The sequence below is a fragment of the Vanellus vanellus genome (assembly GCF_965231255.1).
Source record: "Vanellus vanellus genome assembly, chromosome: 3".
Taxonomy (NCBI): domain Eukaryota; kingdom Metazoa; phylum Chordata; class Aves; order Charadriiformes; family Charadriidae; genus Vanellus; species Vanellus vanellus.
The window spans coordinates 91,868,333-91,890,413 of record NC_138907.1 but is presented as its reverse complement, the minus strand read 5'-3'; the positions used below and the strand labels follow the sequence as shown (position 1 = coordinate 91,890,413).

Genomic DNA, 22,081 nt, shown 5'->3' with positions numbered 1-22,081 from the left:
AGCTAGCAGGTTTTTCTACTTGTAAAAGTACTACTTTTCTCTGATCTGTGAGATACTTTGCTGTTATTCAGAGTTGATCAGGCTAATATTGGGTGTGTTTGACATCCAGACAAAAAACTCCTACTTTCTCTCAAAAGCTATGCAGTAATTTTGTTAATCTGGAATTCAGTTTTAATTACTGAGCTGGCTGCAGTGACAATGCTGTGCTGGGTGATGTGCGGAGATGAAAGATGTGTACGTAAAAGATTTGTAAAACATGCCTCCCTTTAATATATCATAAATACAGCTGTGGGTAATGGTTCTGCTCTTATACCTTTTGAAAACTTTTTGTAAGCTTCCCTTTCTCTAGTCCATTATCTTGCAGCTATTGAAATTAGAAGTCTTCCTAGTAACGGCTTTCCTAATAATTAATTGATGAGTTTGATCTTCTTCTAGTTATTTATTTGGTGGTTATTTAGTTTTGTTTAATTTATTTCATAGCCACTGATGTGCATCCAGTTTGAAGTCTCTGTGTATTTGTGCCTGATGGACTCCTACAGAAGCCTACTGTCTATTTCCCAGTGCTCTAAAAGGAAAATTTAATAGCATAACTAGGTTCTCCTGTTGATCTGCTGAGGGAGTACAGTACTGCTGGCAAATATTGTAAATATGTCTTATAGAAGATACTGTAATGGCGTTTTATCTCCATCCCCATCCTTCTTGTTTTTAATTTCATGAACTGAACAATTTTGCTTTCAACCATCTCTTAGTGATGCATATTTGGAATCTGAAATTACTGTGGCACAGAAACATGTCAGGGCTAAAATGACCTTTTTGCACTCCACAGGGAAGAGACAAACCCCAGAATATCTGATTTCCAATCGTGTGCCTTCAACAGCACGAACAGCTTGCTTTCTTTTGCTTTGGAGACCAACCAGATTCTTTAGTAAGCACAGCCTTACCTTATGAAACAAGGCTAGTAAGACTGGGCACTGTTTACAGGCAGTGTGGGGGAAAAGACAGTATACTTTCATACAGATGCTCTTGTAGATCCATCTGCCTTTGAGTATGGACAGTTTTTAATGATTATAAGTATTCTTTACTTCTCCCACATAAGCATAAGTGGTATGTGTGCTTATCTGTATATCCATCAGAACAAATTATTTTCCTTGAAGTGTTAATAAGAACATTGTAAGTTACAGAAACTGCTCTTATCTTGCATTTTGTTCCCCCTTTTCTCCTTCTGAGCTGTTACAGATTAAAGTGGAAGTATCTTTACCTGCAACGGATGTTTATTGTTGCTATACCTAAAAAAGCCCATCTGAAGAGCCATATGCTTATTTGCAGGTGATTTGTTGATAAATTGAGTATTTCTGGGACTGAGTTTTCCACTTTGAGCTGGTGTATTAAAGGATTTTTTTTTTGTTTTTGTTGTTTGTTTGGTTTTTTTAATAGGTAAAGATAGAGTTTTCAACACCCCCTTGTGTGAACAAGGAATTGTTGGCTTTGGTATTGGAGTTGCTGTTGCAGGTGCTACAGCCATTGCAGAAATTCAGTTTGCAGATTACATTTTTCCAGCATTTGATCAGGTTAGTACTAATAAATTTGAGACAAGTAAAAAGAAATCCTGTTACCATTTAAATTACTCTTCTATTAGCCTTAATACTTGGTTTGAGTATGTAATTTTTGCAAATATATCCACAGCTGTATTACTAATATTTGTGCATGCTTTAAGTAAACAGGAAGGTACCAAGGCCAGTTTGAAGGCTCATTAAATAATGGAAATTAAAGATGTGGTTTGAAGCAAATGCCTCTTTGTTTGTTTTTATTTCTTGATTTTGTGGCTGTGTTGGCTTCAGCAGCCTTAAATTCCTTAGCTGTGTCTTCCCAACACCATCTCTCCCTTCCCTATGCTGCTGCAGCCAGCCATGTGTCCACAGGACAAACTACAGATTTGAACTGGGCTGATTGACAGTATGAGAATGGGGAAACAACTGGATTATATGGCTACTCCGGAGGCCTAGGTGTCTAATTTGAACACACTAAATTATTGCCTTATATGCCTTGCAAAATGTTTGCCTTTCCACTGACTTTGCTTCTAATTTGGGCCTCTGAATCCCATGCACGGTGCAGATGTAGTTACATCTTATGTATTGTAGAGGCTTAATGACGCATAACTAAAGGTATTGGACTGAATGTTACTTTTGTAAATCTTCCCAGATTGTTAACGAGGCAGCAAAATATCGTTACCGCTCTGGAGATCTGTTTAATTGTGGAAACCTCACCATCAGAGCCCCCTGGGGATGTGTGGGTCATGGTGCACTGTATCACTCCCAAAGTCCAGAAGCTTTCTTTGCTCACTGTCCAGGAATAAAGGTACAGTAACTCTTATTTTATGAAGATTTTTTTTTTTTTGCTTGTTTGTTTTTTAATGAGCCTGATTCACAATCAGTCTGAGTGCAGGCAGGGGAAAAAGAACAGAAATCAAAAGTCCACAACAAGAAATCTGAATATGTTAATTAACAACTCTTTTAGAAGTTTTCAAGTTATAAAAGTTAAACTGTGTTATGAGTTGGAGAATTTATAGCCATTATTGAAGCAATCTTTAGTAGATATAGCATTTTGTATTTATGTACTTTTTGCACTAAAAGCATACATTTTATGCCTGTTCTGTGTCCAGTATAGTACAGAAATGAAACACTAACACTAATAAGTAGTACCTTACTTTTCCTTTTCTTTCCGCATCTGCCTTCTTAAGTGCATTATCAAATTCATTTATATGAATGACAGTGGCAGGCACTGAGCACAAACTGAAACACAAGAGGTTCTGTCTGAACATAAGGAAGCACTTGGCACAGGTTTGCCCAGAGAGGCTGTGGAACCTCCATCCTTGGAGGTATTCAGAAGTTGTCTGTACATGGTCCTGGGCGACCAGCTCTAGGTGTCTCTGCTTGAGCAGGGGGATGGGCCAGATGACCTCTGGAGGTCCCTGCGGCCTCAGCTGTCCTATGATTCTGTGAATGACAACTTTAAGCAAGCTTTTTGCAGGATACAGTGACATCCCTCGAAGCTAAGATTCCTAGCATTTAGATGGATAACTTTCCTGAAGAAGAGGGAGGGATCTAGTCATCTCAGGTTAATAAAACCCTGTTTGTCAGCTCTACATTGTTTCCTGAGTAAAATTTTTGTCTGTGGACCTGTACTTCTGGTGTAACTGGCATCCAGTCTATTGAGAAATGACTCATAGATTGATTAATGTGGAGGACTTAAGCAAAACAAGTATTTGTATGCTGAAGACACATGTTCATTGTTTATCTGGTGTTTAAACTATTGTCTATGTATGATTTTGGTGTTCTAAAACTTCATTTGCAGGGAGGTCACAGCCATTTCTGCTACTTGTTTCTCTTTAATTAAATAAAAGATTTTGTATTATTCACACTTCCTCTCATGATATTTGAGAAATGGAATGCATTTTTCTCTTTGGGTGTTCTTTATGATCTTTGAGGTGTTGCTATTCTGAACTTGAAAATATTTCCTGATATAGACAAAAGCAATCTATGAAGTCTTTTTTTAGGTAATTGAATCAAATGGTTTCTTGAGCTTGTTGAAAACTCGAGTAGTTTAATGTCATATGGAAACACAAGATCATAGAATCATAGAATAGTTTAGGTTGGAAGGGACCTTGAAGATCATCAAGTTCCAAACCCCTGCCATAGGCAGGGACACCTCCCACTAGACCAGGTTGCCCAAGGCCACGTCCAGTATGGCCTTCAACACCTCCAGGGATGGGGCCTCAACAACCTCTCTGGGCAACCTGTTCCAGTGCCTTACCACCCTCAAAGTGAAAAACTGCTTCCTAATTTCAATCTGAACCTGCCCTCTTCCAGTTTAAAGTCATTCCCCCTCGTCCTATAGCTACATGGCCTAGTAAAAAGTCCTTCCCCAGCTCTCCTGTAGTCCCCCTTTAGGTACTGGAAGGCCGCAATAATGTCTCCCCAGAGCCTTGTCTTCTGCAGGCTGAACAGCCCCAACTCTTTCAGCCTCTCCTCATAGGGGAGGTGCTCCAGACCTCGGATCATCTTTGTGGCCCTCCTCTGGGCATGCTCTAACAGGTCCATGTCCTTCTTATGTTGAGATAACTTATATGTTGTCAAGATAACTTATATGATGAAGATACTGATGCCAGGTCTAGCTAATCTACGCTGATCTTGTCGGTCAATCTCAAATCTTTGTGCTGAACCAAGAGCTGAGATTTAGTGGTTCACTGATTAAAACTCTTACTAATTCATAGCAACCCAGTACTGCTGTCCTTAGTCTTCTGAGTAAGTTAGTAAGTCAGAATTTTATTTTGTCACTCCAGATAATTTAATTTCTTTTCTCTCATCTCTGGTCTTTCTTCTTTTTGTTTTTTAACTTTCTTTCACTCTTCTTTGGGTAAAGTGCTAAAATAGATTGCTACCACTAACAGCTGTCATCTCAGTTAAGGGTAAAAGGCACATTAAATTCTGTGGAACTGATGGAAAAGCATACTAGCTTTTGATGCACAGAGAAGTATTTTAGCTTTATCTTTTGAATTTTGTATCTTTGTGAAAACAATGTTGTTCCTTGAATATTTTTTTGCAAAGCTGCTCATTGATGCAGTTAATAATGTTTAAGGCTTTATATTTAAGGTTGCAGATCTTTTTTTGAATGAATCCAAACCCGGCCCTTAATGTGTGAATCCAGAAATGAAAATGAACTTGTAGTTCAGATATCAAAAGTCCCATATCTATGCATATTTTCTCCAAATTACAGGAGGAAAGGCCATGTATTACAAGCTGGGAGCGGTAGGATTGGTCTTTGGAGAGAATAGTTTTCAAAACTATTCTCTTATTAAACTCTGGCAGGTTCATGACTTCAGTTTTCTATTGTGTTTTTCTTAAGTAAAAGGTGGGGTTTGGATTTCTTAAGTGAAAGGTGAAGTTTGGATTTCCCAAGCAGAAGGGAGTTTGCACAACTTCAGCAGTTTAGGGGAAGGACTAGAATTATAAGTGTTTAAGACAAGGCTTGTTGGGGTGACGAGAACATTGCTAAATGTTTGTATCTTTTGTTTACTGTTGTGAGGATGTATGTCTTAATGGATTAGTCTGTCTTCCAAAATTACTGTATTGACTCTCTCCATTCCATTGTAAGACCGCTCCAGAATATTTGCCGTCACAGCTAAAAGCTTTCTTTTCATTTCCAGCCTAAATTTGTTCCTGACTAACTTGTATATTTAACTTGTCTGTCTGTCATCTTCCTTTTCGTATACTAAGAGCACAATTGTTTTCCCTTTAGTCTTGTTTTGTTAGACTACACAAATCAAACTATCAAAGAGATGTTAACAATTTCTGAAGATCTTTTGGCACCCGTTTCATTCATTTTCTTTCAGAACAGTTGATAATAGTCATGAAGTATTCCAACTGAGGTTCTAGCATTGATTTTTGCAATAGCACTAATGCTGCCTCAGCTATGTTGTTATGCTTTTTTAGAGCTGGACTGCATAGTGTCCTAGTTGTCCTTAGAGCAGATAATAAATTCAGATCTGAATTTCTACTGCCAAGTTCTAAATTTATAACAAAAATGTAGTCCTTAAATGTGTGACTTCTCAGTATGTATTGCTCATTTTGCATTTGTGTTTGTTATCATGTCCTCAATGTGAACTAAGTCTTTTTGGTATCATCCTCTGTACTGGTAGTGACTCTCAGCATTTGAATAGTTTTCATGACCATGTTCTGACTTAATATTGTAAATGAAGAAGGTAAATAAAGTCTGTCCTAAAAATGATCCCTAAGGAGCTGCACTAGTAACATCCATCAGTTGGGTAATTTTCCATGTGTTTGTTACTAAATGCTTTGGTGAAATATTAATAGACTACTTCTCCCTTGTTTAGAAAAATCACTTATCAAGTTAATTTGATGTGCTAACAGATTTAGGTTGTGTTTTGACTCTTTCCTGTTACTTTTATAAAATTAAATGTTCTTACTCTCAAAAAATATTTTGAAGCCTTGGAAACTCCTGGAAGGCAGTAAGTTAACATGTCTGTAATTACATGGATTTTTTTTTTGTTAAACAAGTGCTACAACTAATGTTTTCAGTCAGAAGGTGCCACTTCTAACTTCACAGCTATAAAAATGTTTGCTAATAGACTTCACACTGCATGTGCCAGCTCTTTAGATCTCTGGGGTGCAAATTAGCTGATCCTTCTGATTTGAGGAAATTGAGCTCTGGGGTTCTATTTTCATTTAAACTGTGATAATGTGGTAACTTTCTGTTAATAATCAACAATTTCTTAGATCATCCAAAATTAACTCTTCTGTTGGTAAATCAATTATACCTTTTCCTTCCAAATATTCAGATTACATCTGGAGGCCTTGCTTAGTTTCTCTTTGCTTGATAATAGTTTCAGGTATTTTTTGGTATATGTTCCTTTCCAAAATGAACAAATCTTAGGCTTCCACCATAAGCAAAGGAAATCAACTTTAAATAGCTATTTCATTTTTTTCAGTCCTCAAAACTTACTGGACTGTCTGAATACCTTCCAGGCTTGCTCTGGTGAATCTTTACCCAAGCAACTGAGGCTCACTTAGCTGAATTTTTTTGTCATACATCTACATTAATTTTACTAAACGAATGTTTAAATTTTTTTTAACCTGACTGACTTTCTTCTGTTCCTTCTACTTCAAAATGTTATTAAGATGTTAGTTCTACCTGATTGGAGAGGAGTCTATTAGTATTTCAGTCATGGTGTAGAGTGGAAGCATTCGAATCTCACGAATGAACAAAATAAAATTCATTTGGAATGTGTGTTAGTAACATAGCACTGATGTTAATTCCCTTTGTAAGAACTGCTCAATCTGTACATGGTTTTATTTAAAGCAAATAATTGCTTGGTTTTTAATATTAATTGAGGAAGCTTGTAGCAGAATTGCAGTTTAAATAAACTTTTAAAAAATTATTTTTACAGATTGTTATTCCAAGGAGTCCTCTTCAGGCCAAAGGACTGCTGCTGTCGTGCATAGAGGATAAAAATCCATGCATATTCTTTGAACCTAAAATACTTTACAGAGCTGCAGGTAAAAATATATGTTGTATTTTCCAATAAAGCAAAAGTTCCCCCCCCCATAGATTTTGATAGTCACAGCTTTTAGAGAAATTGTGAAAAACTGAATAAGATCTCTAAATTTGGCTGCAAAGATAGATGAACATTTACAGTCTGATTCATACGTAGTTAACTTTGGAAGTGGAATGCAGTCTTGGGTTAAAAAAAAAACCAAAACAGAACTAAGAGGCATTATCCTTTATCCAATTGCAACATAAACCTGACAGAAGTTAAACTGCTTTCTTTTTAATAACTCTACATATTAAAATAAGTTCCCAGATCAGTTTTTATTTTTCCAAAAGAACTGAACATCACTATTTTCACAAAGTTAAAACATCTTTGAAGTGCTAAATTTCTAAAAATCTTGGAAAATCTGCCTCCTTAGATTTCGGTCTTCTCTGGGAGGAAGTGTGACTGCTGTTACTTTTTTTGTTTGTTTTAGTCATAGTCACCTTTTTGGTTTAAAAAAGTTTTAACAGCTATCACTATGTGTAACATATAAGAACAGAGTAATTTGAAGATGATAGTGCTCGAGTTGGTTGTAAAAATTAGCTTGTTACTTCTTTCGACTAGAGAAACTGGACTGAGAACAGACAGTGGGTGAAAACAAAATTTTGCATGTAGAGACGAGCAGAGTGATCGGGTCAGAAACTGATACAATAGAACTCAACCCATAACTTACCTTCAGTGTTTCTATGTCACATAACTTTATATACCAACTATGCTTGAATCTATCTGTCCAATTTATAAGTTGACTGCGTATGTGGACTGAAGTTGAGTGAAGGACAAAATGTTTGTATTTTACTTTGGACTTTTTAACAGCACTTTTCCATCAGTGCTTCCCTCTTCCTAGAGGACAGAAACAAAGACTAACAAGGGAGAGATTTAGAAAGTAGACATCAAACCTACAAAAAAATAGCAGAATAACTCAGGAACAAATGGGATATTTACTGGGGAAACTGCTTATTTGCTTTTATGTTTTAAAAAAAGATTCAGAATTCCCATTAGCAATGTATTTTTAAAAGTGATGTGTATTTTTAGTGTGGTGTGATGTACCCAAAGGGTGTTTCATTCCTTAAGTTCAGTGTGTTTTGAGAGCTTACTGAAATTTAGCAATTAATACCTCTGACTCTTCATTTAGATGAAGCAGTTTGAAGAATGAACTTCAATATTAGAGTCCTTTTAAAAAAAAAAAAAAAAAAAAAAAGGAAGTTTAAAATTCCTGTGTCAATACTTGCTATCCTAGTGGAATGAATGGCTGTACATCAATATCACACAGCTTCTGAGAATATAGGGAGGTTTTCATGTTTGAGGAAATGACTTGTAAAGCAATCGCTGGATTGACCTGTGAACTTATAACAGCCTTGTGATTGAAATCTTGAGTAAAGATCTGCTGAAATAGTGGTTAATGTGCTGATCAATAACAAATCATAGCGTTGCTGCAAGATGATGTTGGTAGTTTCTGAAAAACTGTGATTTCCTCCTATATTCTGATGGCCTGATTTTTCAGAGACATTATGTACATTTTTGTCTTAAAATTTCTAAGAAAGTCAGTTCTGAAATTTATAGTACATTGTTGTCAACGTGATGGGGATGACTGTGACATGTAACTTGTTTCATTTTGAGACAATTTTGAGCGGACTTTTTATTATTTCTACAATATAAAGCAGGAATATTTTATTATGAGGAAGAGCTTTGATGGTCCTTTTATTTTCACTGAAAACCTTTCCCTCTGGCATGGTTAGTTTGTCTGCTTAACTGTTTAGCTGTCCTTTGTGGGTTGGGTCAGCTTGAACTGCAAGAAGAGTGGTGTCTGGGAGTTTCTCCTAGAAAATTAATCTCTGTTAGAGTTCCTTCTTATGCTGCTGGTCATTGTCAGGATTTCTTGAAATTCCACCACAGAAACTAAGTGGCCTGGTAGAGTCAGGAACAGATCAAGGTCATCGTGATTGCAGCAGTAAGACTCAAGCCTGATAAACAAGAGCGAGATAAATGGTGGAAAGAAGGATTTTAAAAGTGCAATTGTCTTGTGTTTTGAGTAGAACAAATTTTTATACATCCCATATGTGTGTTGTTTCTACCAGGAGAAAGAAGATAGTACAGACTCAGAAATTCGCTTACACAGTAAGCTTGAACTATACATGTATTTCTTGTTTCTTGCCATTAGTGTCTCAAAATACTACAGGGTCTTCCAAGGCTGAGAACATGCAGGCTTTTTTCAAAACAAGGAGAAAAAAATGGAAAAATGGTATTGGATGTCCTCTATTGCTTTACTTATCTCTCTTTTAGTCTTTTTTTTTTCTTTCCTTTTTTTGGGGTGGCAAGGTGGGGGCAGTTATTGATTTCTACCAGAAACTTCCATTTTGACACTGATACATTTTTAGGAGAAAGACCTGATATTAATAGTATAATGTGGTATTAAAACCCCACCCAAGATTGTTCCAGACAAAAAATCCAAAAATCATTTTATTTATTTTCATGATGATGGCTGAGGCATTGAATAATGAAATTATATTGCTCCTACCATAACATTTTTTGTTCTAGGTGCATGTGAATAGACATGTTTGTTGCAGAGAACTTAATGACTGTTACAGTAGTTGTGTAGGGACTTCATTGAAAAATTAAGGTGTCAGAGACGATAATGGGAAGTAGTATTTTCTATCTGTAAAATTAATGTAGGCAGTTGAGCTTCATAATTCTCCTGTAATAGAATATTCTTTCTCCCTATGAGGCCTCTAAATAGCTATCCATGATATTTTGTTCAGAGTTGTTAACATCTTTGAAATTTCAGCTGAAAATAGGGGGTAGATAGGATAGTCTTTAAAACACAGGATATCTATCTGTCCTTGTTTGTGTGGTTTGAAGCTACTAATGCTCTATTTAAAACAAACAACAAAAAACCCAAACCAAACAAAAACGACAAAACCCCAACTGATTAGACCCCAACCAGACAAAAAACTATGCTCTCTGCTTCTGCCCCCAAGTGTTGCTATTGTTTAAATGACCTGTTGGATGCTAGTGTTGGAAAATAATATATATCTAGCTTAGGATGTATAACCTGAAGTTGCTTTTTGAGAATGATAAGCAGGGTGCTAGGTCATTGCTATTTTATGGAAGCTCTTGTGCAGAACCAACCTTGTGATTTTGCATCAGATGCACACCTCCAAGGAGCTGTATAGGCCCACCAGTTGCTTTCAAGGAGATTTTTTTTTTTTTTTGCTTGTTCATGACAAGACAGGTTTTTCGAGATTCAAGCACAGGTGTTTTTTTTTCATAACAGTAAAGATGTTTTACAGAAAAAAAAAAAAAATCTTTGTAAGTGTCTTGAAACCGAAGTCCAAGGTAAATCAGATCTGTAGCACAAAGTGTTTCAGCATGATTATCACGTGGATATTGTGATTGCTTGCTATTTTTTTTTTTTTTTGAGTAATGAATTTAGCTGGATATCTTCTCAAATGAACAGATTTGCTTATTCAAATGTTGTATGCTTATTCAAACACGGGTAAAACTAACCATGTTATTAAATGAAAATTAATTTCTATATGAATATTTGCTATCCAAACATGCCTTTGCGCTCACAAGATAGAAGAATAAAATTAGGCCTTAAATCTTCACCTTACTCAGGTGGATATCGAAGTTACATTGCCTTAAGTTCACCAAATTCACACTGTGATGAACTGAGGAGGAAAGGCAACTTCCAAAATGACAGACAGCTTTGCAAGAACATTTTGAAAATATTTTTGAGTTCGTTCAAAAAATAACTCACACCTTAGATACCCAAGAGCCCTAGTAATACCAAAAGGAGGGAGTGGACTTAAAGCTAAGATCTTAAACTTTGCCTGGATGTCTGTTAATAGTAAGTTTGAAAAGTTACAGAAGAGAACTATGTGTTTTGCGTTTGAAATAGTCCCTCTATACATCTATATTTGTTTATGTGTAGGTATATATTACATGTTATCTATGTGCATATACATGTTTATATAGCTAGATATGTATGTATGACATCATAAAGCAGTACCTAGATCGGAAAAGAAGAACTGTACTTAGCATGTGTAGTTGTAGCTAGTAATTGCAGATTTCTTTTTCCCATCCTCTGAAGCAGTACAGTGCTGTGTCTGTGGCTAAGCCCGCAGGCAGGACTGCCTATTTCTCTTGCACAGTCACCCCCTTTACTCGCAGTTTGTTTAGCAGAGGGCTTGCTGTTCCTCACTGTGCCTGGGCTCTGTGGAGTGCTCGCCCTTACTCTTTGTTTATTTGCTTGGATGGTTACAGCAGTGCTTGAATGTACGTCTGTGGAGTGGGGAATGGCCATGTTTCTTCCCCTGGACAGATCTTTTCTCTCGAGTGGAGGATCTTAGCTAGTCTAGCAGCCCTGCATGTTCCCACAGGAGACAGAACAGCCTTTTATTTGCCTCACTCCAGTCCCTCCTGATAGCTGCTGTTTGGGACACATGCTTTTCCCACCCCAGCAGCTGGTGGCCAAGACCCCCCACTTGCTCCTGTAGCTCACACCACAGGCCCAGGGCATCTGCACCCTGGTTTGACTCCTGTTGCTGGCCCAGTGTCTTGTCTCCTCATGCAGGTCTTACCAGCACCTGGCACTTAGTCCTTCCAGCACACACCTCTGCACAGGGTAGGATTTCAAAAGAAGGATTGACTGCCATGATGAGGCACAGGGCTCGGTCAGACAAAGGTGCTGACCTGTTTTATGTGCAACTGGGCCCTTCTGTACCCCTTTCTGTTCCCCACCTTGTTCCTTCCCAGCCTCCTGCACCTTCACATGCCCTTGTCAGTTGGTGTACTTCCACATCCCCCCTTCAATACCCTGGACGCTCAGGTTTTTGTGCTTATCAGTTGCAAAGTCCTGGTTTGTACGTAGTTTCTTGATAGCCCTTCAGTCAGTGTTCCTGACCAGATTTGTTTCTTGTCTTTGTCTGTGTTATGTTTGTCTTCAGGTTTGTGGCTCTGTATATTTTCTTTATTATCCCATTTGACAAGGTCCTCCATCAGATAATATTACTCAGAGAAACACTGCCACATTCCCCATACCTTTATCAATAAGTGGGACTGAGCAGGTTGGGTTCTTGTTCCTGCCTCCCTCATCGTTTGTTGGTTTGGTTTTTGTCCCTGTTTTTCCTTATGGCTTCTCCCTCTTCCTATTATCCCCCTTTGTGATAGAAAGATCTTTGTCCAGATGCTCTTAAGGGAGCAGATGCTCCTTCCTTCCACGTAACCTTACAGTGGTCACCAGAAGTTTTGTGTGTGTTAATTTGCCTTGTATAATATAAGAAAGCAGCAAAGAAATGTAAGCCTTTCTGGGTAAAAGTCCAGAGTTAAATATACAAGTACGCATATATAGAGAGAATTCTGTTACTGGTTAACTTATGAGATTATAGTATTATTGAAAGTGCCGTGGTGACGTGCCCCTAAATGTCAGAGATACTAAGAAAATATCTGAATGAAAAAGGAAAAGGAGGCTTTGATTTATAAAAAGGAGCTAACAGCCTGTGCAGTGTCAAGAGAACATAATGATTATGAATCAAAGGAGAAGATGAGTCACCTTGACATTATCAGGTTTAGACATCTTGTGGAGAACCTACTCTGATGTTTTTTGACCTTTTCAGTTTCACTTAATTGTACTATATATGACACTGGTGGTGTAGAAATAAATATGACTTGCATCAGTGGTTGTTATAGAGACAAGCCAGGTAAAATGAGAAAACGTGTCTTCTTTCTGCTGTTCAGACTGCTCTTTTAGAAAAAGCAACAGATGGTGCATCCTTTTAAAATTAACTTCTGATGGCCCTTTTACTCTGATAATTACAAGTTTTTGTTAATTGCTTTCTTTGAAATATTTGATTTACAATTTTTTATTTATATCTTCAGTAATAGATGAATGGGCTGCTTTGTATATAAACATTGTTATCCTGGTTTGGTTGATTATTATGGAAGAATATGCATAGAATAATTTCATATGCTGCTTTTCATCATTGTTAGTGGAAGGAGGAGTTTTTGTAAAGGCATTTGAATAAAATCCTGCCAAATCTGGACTTCCCTGTAAATTTTTGATGAGCTTAATTTTGCATTTTAAAGTGTCAGGAATTCTAGATGAGCTCGTCCAGTGGACATTTTGTTGCAGAATGGTTTACCTATCATAAAAAATCAGTTAATTTGTGTAATTGTATGTTATATTTAATTTCCCTAAGTAGATAAAAAGAGCTCCTTCTCAGTGTAATGCTTTTGTATCATGAAGAACTTCCAGTTCTTCCTCTGGTGCATCCTAGTGTCACTTCAAAACCATCTCATTCATGTCAGTTGCCTGGGTTTCCAGGCAGGTCTGGTGGCATCTTTATAACGTTCTTGTTTTCCAAGGTTCATGTAGATGACCATCCCGTGAGAAAGACAGTTATAAAATGCCAATTAGTATAATTGTGGTTTTCATTATCTTTCAGGATCTCTGCTTTCTTTTGCCTGAGGGATTTACAATGTGCAAAATCCATAGAAGCTTGGTCTGCTTTACTGTGAACCACTAAAGTGCAGTGAGCAAGGGCTGGGTGGGCCTTTTCCCTATTTCTTTCCCCACCCTATATTCCTTTACCCACTTGTTATTCAAAGAAATTATTACAGGAAGACACTGATATTTTAATACATTAAAAATAATAGTTTGCAAAGAGATCTGATTTTGTGCTATGTTTAAAAGCACTTTGTGTTTAAAATCCTTTTTTTTTTTTCTTTTTTGCTTGATTGGATGGACATGTGTTCTTGAGTTATGCTGAAAAAAAGTTCCTGTTCTTCTTTTAGAAAGAATGATTTAGTTAGTATGTATGTCTCCTCTGTGCCTGTTCAGGTGAAGTGAGATATCTCTAACATAAGCATAGGCAAAAACTTTTTTACTGTGAGAGTGATCAAACACAGGAACAGGCTGCCCAGAGAGGTGGTGGAGTCTCTGACCATGGAAATACTCAAAACCTGACTGGACATGGCCCTGAACGACTTGCTGTAGGTGACCTTGCGCTGAGCAGTGGGCTTGGACTAGGTGATCTCCAGAAGTTACTTCCTACCTCAGCCATTCTGTGAAATTTGTAGTATTTATATATCATTACTGACAAAAATCATCTGCTGTAACTTAAAAAAAAAAAAATCACTGCTTGATTTATTGAAAAGTTATGTTTATAACTTGTAAGCCAGGAAAAAAAAAGGGTCATTCTACTTGTATTTGATCTGCCATACCAATAAAGGAAAAATATGAAACACCTAATTTCTCCTGCTGATGTCACTCAGTAGGATTCTTTATCATAACTTCAAGAAGTAGTTTTGTTCAGCAGGAACTCAATAACTATTTAATGAACTATGAAATATACCAACAAAAGAAGTGGAATGCCTTCTTTATAAATTGTTTTTGTGTATATAGAAAGAGTTGAGTAAGATTTTTTTCTTTATCCCCTCCCCCGCCCCCCCCATCACTGGAATTTATTTTAAGAAGTATTATTTGACTTGCGGATGCATAGACAAGTTCACCTTTAGATCAAAACAATATTTCTCTTAAAATATGATGTATGGATTTCTTTTGTCACAATTTTAACCATTAAACCAGTCAATGTATTGAATCATTGGAGCATTGATTCAAAACTAGCACAACTGACCTGATGGGTTTCCATCTGAACTAGTAAATGGGTCTTAAGTTGAGTGAAACCACCTCAAATGTTTTAGAGAAGACAAGATGTTTAATTTTTGTCTACTTTCTCTAATTGTGATGTATTTTTAGTGAATAGATAACTTTTTTTTTTTTAAAAAAAAAAAAAAACCAACCAACAATATTTAATTTAAAACTGCTGTAATCACATTTTCTTGGTGGCACTTTCTGTGTAGGTCCTGAACACTTTTTCCCTCTATTTAGACATAAAAATGTGGAGCATCATTCTTGGCAGATATCAGGAGGGCGCTGGCACAGTTTTTCCTTCTCATTGGAGTATTAAAGTATAATTTCAAGGGTCTCTTGATGCTTATTAGAATTAACTGCAGTGTTTACTTGAGATTTTTTTTTTTTATCAGTTGTAGCAGTGTCCATCTCCAAATCTGATGCTGATATTTTGACTTAGGGTATGCCAGGACTTATTACTATCATTGTTGTGTATATGTGTATATATTGCTGTGGTAAATAACATACATTAAAAACGACACTGAATTTGTTTTTAACAGTATAATTAAAAATACTTTTAATCACAGTTAAATCTTTAAAATAAAGGCTAATATTGAATGTGATTTTGGTCTATTGTTTTAGATGGTATTAACATTGAAGAAAAGTTTTAGTGTATATTTTTATGGGATAATATTGAATAGTAGAGGAATCTAATGCTTATTTTTCCCTTTGTTTTTATTTACTCAGTGGAACAAGTTCCTGTGGAGCCCTACAACATTCCCCTGTCTCAAGCTGAGGTGCTGCAGACGGGCAGTGATGTGACACTGGTTGCTTGGGGCACTCAGGTCAGTAAGGCTCTTCCAAGCTATTTGTCACCCAGCAAAGCCTAGGGGATAGGATAGGCAAGGCATTCAGGCTCAAGTGCCAGACAATAAACTGTGTGCATCTTCCATCACTATGTGCTGGAATAAATGATTGCCAGTGTTTACATGAAACGTGCTTTTTATTGTGTAAGGTTTTACTCATTTTTGGTTGAAGCTGACTCTGGAAATGTGGAAGAGGTACCTGTGCAGGAGGTTAGTGACTTATCTGTGATTATGAAAGTGATATATTTAAGAATGTGGCAGTGAGATGTGACTCTGAGTAACGCAATGGGAAAGGAGAGTTCAAAGTAGTATACTGAAAGGAAAAAATCTAGATTTTTATTGCATGATTTTAAAAAGTGCAATCTGGGGTTCCCTTTATACAGAGAGTTAAAATCTATGAACATATAATACAAATTGTGAGAATCAAAAGTATGTAAAACTGTTACATTTCAAAGCTGTTCAAGAGCATGATTGCATGCCCCCTCCAATTAAGATGTGCAGATACTGAAAAATCTGGTAAAACCCCCCACATGTTTGTTTTCAAGAATTATAAATAAGAAATGTGAACCTAATTTGAAATGACCAGAAAAATCTTTTTATTGCCTTTAACCTATAATTAAGAAATTGCTATTTTCCTGGCCTAATTTTATCGGAGAAGCTTTTAGAGGAGAGGTTTTGGGTTTTTTTTTTGCTTTTTGTTTGAAAACCGTGATCTTCAGTGCTCCTCTGTGATAGTTTCATTGTCCTCAGACTACTTGATCTTCTTTAAATGCATGGTTATTTCTACTAGTCTCTGCACTGGTATTACATTATGGACTCCTTCAATATCTGTACTTGTACTCATTTCTCCAGCAGAAAACAGTTTCTATAGTTCTCCGTGTTACCTTCTGAAAGAACAAAGTTTTGCTCCATTTGGATGAAATCTTAGTGTTCATGGTATTCCCAAAAATTGAATTGATAAAGTAGTGGCTTGAAAGCTGGCTATGACTGTTTAATAGTATCCTGAGTTTAGCCAGTAGGCAGTAGTGCAGAGAGGACTTGGAGTGACATCCTTCAAGAAAACTATATGCTTTGGAGCTTGGAAGACGTAGGCCAAGTTTTAAGACAGGCACCTCTTTTGATGTGAATAGTAATAGACAGATGTGCAGTCCTAATCCAGATTTAGGAGCTGACCAAACCATGGGTGTTGGCTGTATAATATAGCGTGGGGACAGATGCTTAGTACATATGCAGTAAATCCAGTGCGTTCGGGATGTGTCAGGCTTCTGCAGATCAAATGTGCTCAGTGAGTTTGTGCTGAGAGTGTTTGCAGGCTGTGTACATAAACTTGGAACTTGACTGCTAAATGTGCAACCGATCCAGATTTTATTGTCAATAGGCAGAGTGATTGCATGTGCTTACTGGTTACTTCTCGTATTATTTTGGATGTTAGGTAGTTGCTTGGCAGCTGCTGTTCCAGTGGGGTTGCCTGATGCTTGCTTTCCTGGGTGATACTAATGAGAGGCAGTAAAGGCTTTTAGTTCCTCTCCAGTTGTGCTCAGTGTTTTATGGTCATTAACTAATCCTTATCACCTTTGAACTAGGTAAACATTCTCTCTTATACATCGGAGAAACAGCAAAAACAACCATCCCATGCGTCACGTTAAAAATTCTTAAACCCTATTACAGCCACAGATGTATTAGAAGTTCAAACAAAACCACTGCAAGCTATTTTTTCCTTTTTCGTGTTGCAATACTTTTATTGATTTACCTTTTAAAATAGTCCTTTGGTGTTCATATTTGCATTATGTAGATGCATGTTTAAATCCTTAATCATCTTGTTTCAGCATAGATTTTTGTTCTACGTGGAATTTAATACTGCTCTCTGACCCTCAGGCAATTGACACTGCCTGACTGTGTCCATATTATTAAATTCTGTTGCCTTCCAGACCAAGATGACCTCATCCAAATTGCTTATTGGGGATGGTCCTTGGCCTCCAGCTCCTTACCTATACTTAGAAGTTGCTCGATAGAGGTCATCTGCCTCAGTCCAAACCTGTATTATGAAACATTCTAACAATAAGGAAAACATTGGCATTTATTGACATCACATCAAGAAATTCTTTTTTTTTACCCTCATATCTCATGAGCAAATACTTTATGCTGAGATATTTGTGGAGGATAATCTGAGTTGTTGTCATAACGGTTGTTACTTTCTGTGTCAGAGCACTTACTTGCCTATACTTGTTTTAGGGAAGCCAATGTTTACAATATGTTTTGTTTAAAAGTGTTGTATAACATAATGTCAAGATACAGTTTGGAATATATTGCTTTCATTTCTTTTTGTGTCATAACATACCTTATGAAAAAGATGCTAGTAGATGTGGGTTGGTTTGCATCCATGTTGTCGCATTTACATATGCTGCTAAATATATTTCTTGACTGGTGGATAGTGAATAACATGTATTCTAATTTAGTACAAGCCTCTTGCTAGAGGGGAATACTTTTTTGTTTTAGTAAAATGTTAATTATAATAATGAGATAATGCAACATTTGTAATGTTGGTATTAAACTGTGTCGGAAGACTAGTGAATGGTCATGTTGTCTTATTAGTGCCAATATGCATAATTGTGGGGATTGGGACTGGATGTTTACAGGAAATTTTTTAATTGTTACTTACTATCTCTCCTAACTGTTCATAAGATAATGCTTTGGAAATGATCACTTGGTAATCTATTGCACTTTCAGTAAATTGCAGTAAGTGTAGTTACTGGTTTTGAATGTATGTAATGCTTCTTGCAGAATTTCATGTGACTGCTACATCAAAATACATTACTCTGATATATTTGGGTGTTAGCTTAGTTACAGTCCTAAAAAAACCCTTATTCTAACCCCCAAACTGACTAAAAATATAAAATCGTGAGGCCTGATGCTGTTCACTGAAAGATACTTTTCTAGAAAGCAACAGGTTTTTTTTTAGCAATTCTTCATGGAAGTTAGTTTTTGAAGTGGTGCTAAAATACTAGGAATAATGTACATAGTAAATACAAAGAATGAACTGAGTAATAAATGCTTATTAGATTAGTGAATAAAAAGGTTTCTCCTAAACATGCAGGTAATATGGTAAATCACTGCTGTTATCAGTATGCGTAATTTAGAACACCTTAAACAGAAATTGAATGCTTACTTGTTAATATTACTTTGCCTTTTCAGGTACATGTGATCAAAGAGGTGGCAGCAATGGCTCAAGAAAAGCTTGGTGTGTCCTGCGAAGTTATTGATCTGAGGACCATCTTACCCTGGGATACAGAGACCGTTTGCAAGGTAAGGAAATGATACTTGTTAATTTAAAAACACACAAACCAAAAAATCCCACTAATAACAACAGTTTAAATGCAAATAACAATGACTTTGTTCTTTAATTTTTTTAAAGGCCTACATTTTTGCTCTATATTGTATATATTGTTTTGTATTTTTTGTTCTGTCGTATATGAAGAGTAAATGCACGTTACATAGCTCAAACATTTGCTTTAGCATTGGAAAAGAATTATGTTTCAAGGTTCAAAATAATGTCAGAATATGTGTTCTTTGCGTGGAAGTAGAGGGCAGGATTTAATCAGACATGTGTTTGAAAACTGCTTGTCCACGATTTCTGGCTCTTTCTGTCATCTTTCTGTCTTTGGGTCTGAAAAGATCAGGTGAAATCTTGTTATTATTTTTTTTCCCTGCTGTTTTACACCAAAACCTTTGTCTAGGTCTGCAATAGTTGCCTTTATTTTGTTTGCCCATATTTCTAAAAATAAATGTTTTTGTTTCTATGATTTAAGGTATATGAATTCTTGGGCTGGGGAGAAAAGGCAGCATTTACTATTATCAGACTCTGATTTGAGATTCATGGGTACCGTGAAGTCCTTGTCTGCTGTATGGGAGTCTTTGATTTTTGCAAAGAATTTTTTTCAAAGCACTGGGCAGCTGAAACTGGAATTTGAATTGCCATATACTGAGAAACCATAGGAAGTGGTTACGGTACTTACATGTACGTCAATCTGCTTACCTTTGTTCCCCCCGCCACTGCTTTTTCTTCAGCAGCTAAGAGCTATTGGGAGGAAAGACCTTAAAGGAAATGGAAGGGGGAGTATTTCCCAAAAGTCTTTGTAAATGTAAGTAAGAATCCCAAGGTACACTTTGTAAAAGTGCCATTTGGGAAACTAACCCCCCCCCCCAAAAAAAAAAAAAAAAAACCAACCCCAAAAAAACCCCCAACCCACCAGACTGGAGGTCATTAAAGCGAAACCTTGTATCTGGAAAACTTGATTTCCCTGTTCCCTATTATTATCTAACTTTTTTCCTGTTGTCCTGAGTTAGCAATCTTTGTGTGCATTATTTACAGTGCCTGTAATCTTTTTTTTTGTTTGTTTGTTTTATCACTTCATTTTTCACTTGCCCATTTGGTGAGGTACGTTTAATGTTATAAATACATGAATAAACAGATTCTGCAAAATAGATGTTAGTATTGCTGCTTTGGGAGCACTCTTACAGATAGGTCTTTTCCATAGCTACCTCATGAAAATTAGTCTGAAGTCTCTTCCGTGAAATCATTTTTTGTCAAGCTGCTTGAGAACTATAAGAGAAGAGCTGCTACCTGACTGCCGTCCAACAGCACAAATGCTGGTGAACGTGCTTTTGGACTGCAGCGCTCCGAAAGGTTCTGCAGGTGGTGTTGTCTTTGCATTATTTACAGTGTTAACAATTAGAGCACAGCCAAAAGTTTACCCCTCACTTTACACTAACGGCTCCCTTGATTTAAGCTTGGACAAGTTGGGTGGGTTAGCAGAATGCTTGCTGCTTCTACTAGAGCTGCAGGTTTCGTTAAGCAAATCCACAGTCCTGCAGGACCCTGGTGAAAAAACTTGTTGGGTCCTAATTAATTCTCTGTACACTGGCTTATTTTTCTACTGCTGATCAAAGCACTCTGAAACTTGAAAGATGTCTGCAGCTTAGTTAACTCAAGCCTGGTAACTGTAGTCTACTGAGTGAAGGTAACAATAGGGATGAGAAGAGCTGTGGGCTTGAAAAAGGTGTGTTGTTCCTTGAAGTACCTGCTCTGCCTGCAGTTTCTAATTTAAGGCAATATGGTATCACATCTACAGCTAAGTCAGATTGTACAGATATTTAAATAGGGCAGATCAGGCATACTTCCTTATCTGACTCTCTCTCTCTCTTTGGAGTATTTTAATCCTGTAGACAAGTGTTTTGTCATTCTGTAGTTGCTCAGTAAAGGGTTTCCTCTTGGTCAGGTGAAGTATAAACAGATTAAATGTGATAAGGGGAAAGACGAGCCATTGGTCTGCTACTCTATGGCAAAGCTGTCTCCACAGATGCTGTCTCCACAGCATGAGTGTTACTGTTAGGTTTGTCTGAGGGACTTCTGGTGGGACTAGATGGAGCAAACTATGGGAGGAAAGACCCATGTTGGGCATGTGCTATTGGCAGGGTCCTATCATCCTGTTGTGGATGTGTAACGTGTGTACTTACACGTATAGCTATGTGTTGTTTCATAGAAACTTGATATTCTCAGTTGAAGTGTTTTCTGTGTGTGTTTGCACTGTATTTCATGTTACTTGGATGTACTTTCTATCTGTAAAAAATGAATGTGTTGAGTTGTTGTCATCAATCTGAAAAGAAACTTTGGCAGTAATAAATCTTTTGCAATCCCTTCTGGACAAGTAAATTTATTCCTTTTTTTTTAGCTAAATTTTATTCCTTCTTTAAAGTTTTGAGTTGTCATTCTGTGAAAACAAAGCATCTCTGAAAGAGCAGTTATGTCTGTTTTGTTGGAATGGATCCGCACTGAAACGCCGTTGGGAAAAAAATGAAGCTGTAATATGAAGTGCAGAGCTTTAGTTGTACAATGTTTTGCATTTCTGTACTTGGAAAAACAGATATTCCGTGAAGATTTTCAGCTTATCTTCCACCCTGAACATCTTGTAAGGCAAATATGGCATAAATAAGAAGATGGAACCTGTTGCTTTAACTCTGTTAATGGGCTTATTATTATGAATTAAAAGTGAATTATTTTGATATAAATGTAGTGCACATTGGCTAGGCAGTTCAGCTATTTATTGTGAATACCAAATAGTAAATGTTTTTAGCATTGCTCTTGTGTTAGTATGGTTGCAGGCTGGCCAGTCTGATGGGAGAAATCTGTTAAATTATCTTCTTCTGTAGATCTTGTCTGTTTTGCTCAGATGAAAATAATTAATGGTTCTCAGTGGGTCCTATGCAACACTGAAACCTTTAAACCTCGTCTGCATCCTGGACAGCTTTTAAGGTAATTGCCAACATAAATGGAAAGATGGAAGTGATAGTTGTAGCTGCTTGCTGTAGCCTCACCCCAAGAGGAGCTGTGTGTTACAGTTGTTGCAGATGACAATGGCTTTCAGAGTCTGTTCTGGTGACAGGACTTGGTGTACTTCAGTTATTCCCTTCCTGAGATGC

General features: G+C 36.9%; 1 protein-coding gene across 2 annotated transcripts in view; it reads left to right on the top strand.

Moving 5' to 3' along the window:
* Positions 1 to 22,081, top strand: part of BCKDHB (branched chain keto acid dehydrogenase E1 subunit beta) — a 138,019-nt gene that overhangs the window by 26,698 nt on the left and 89,240 nt on the right. For both annotated transcript variants that reach the window (XM_082481006.1, XM_082481005.1), the window contains exons 4-8: positions 1,435 to 1,568; positions 2,200 to 2,355; positions 6,965 to 7,073; positions 15,486 to 15,583; positions 18,797 to 18,907. In XM_082481006.1, coding sequence (XP_082337132.1) covers positions 1,435 to 1,568; positions 2,200 to 2,355; positions 6,965 to 7,073; positions 15,486 to 15,583; positions 18,797 to 18,907 — 608 coding nt within the window. The remainder of the gene's footprint in view (positions 1 to 1,434; positions 1,569 to 2,199; positions 2,356 to 6,964; positions 7,074 to 15,485; positions 15,584 to 18,796; positions 18,908 to 22,081) is intronic.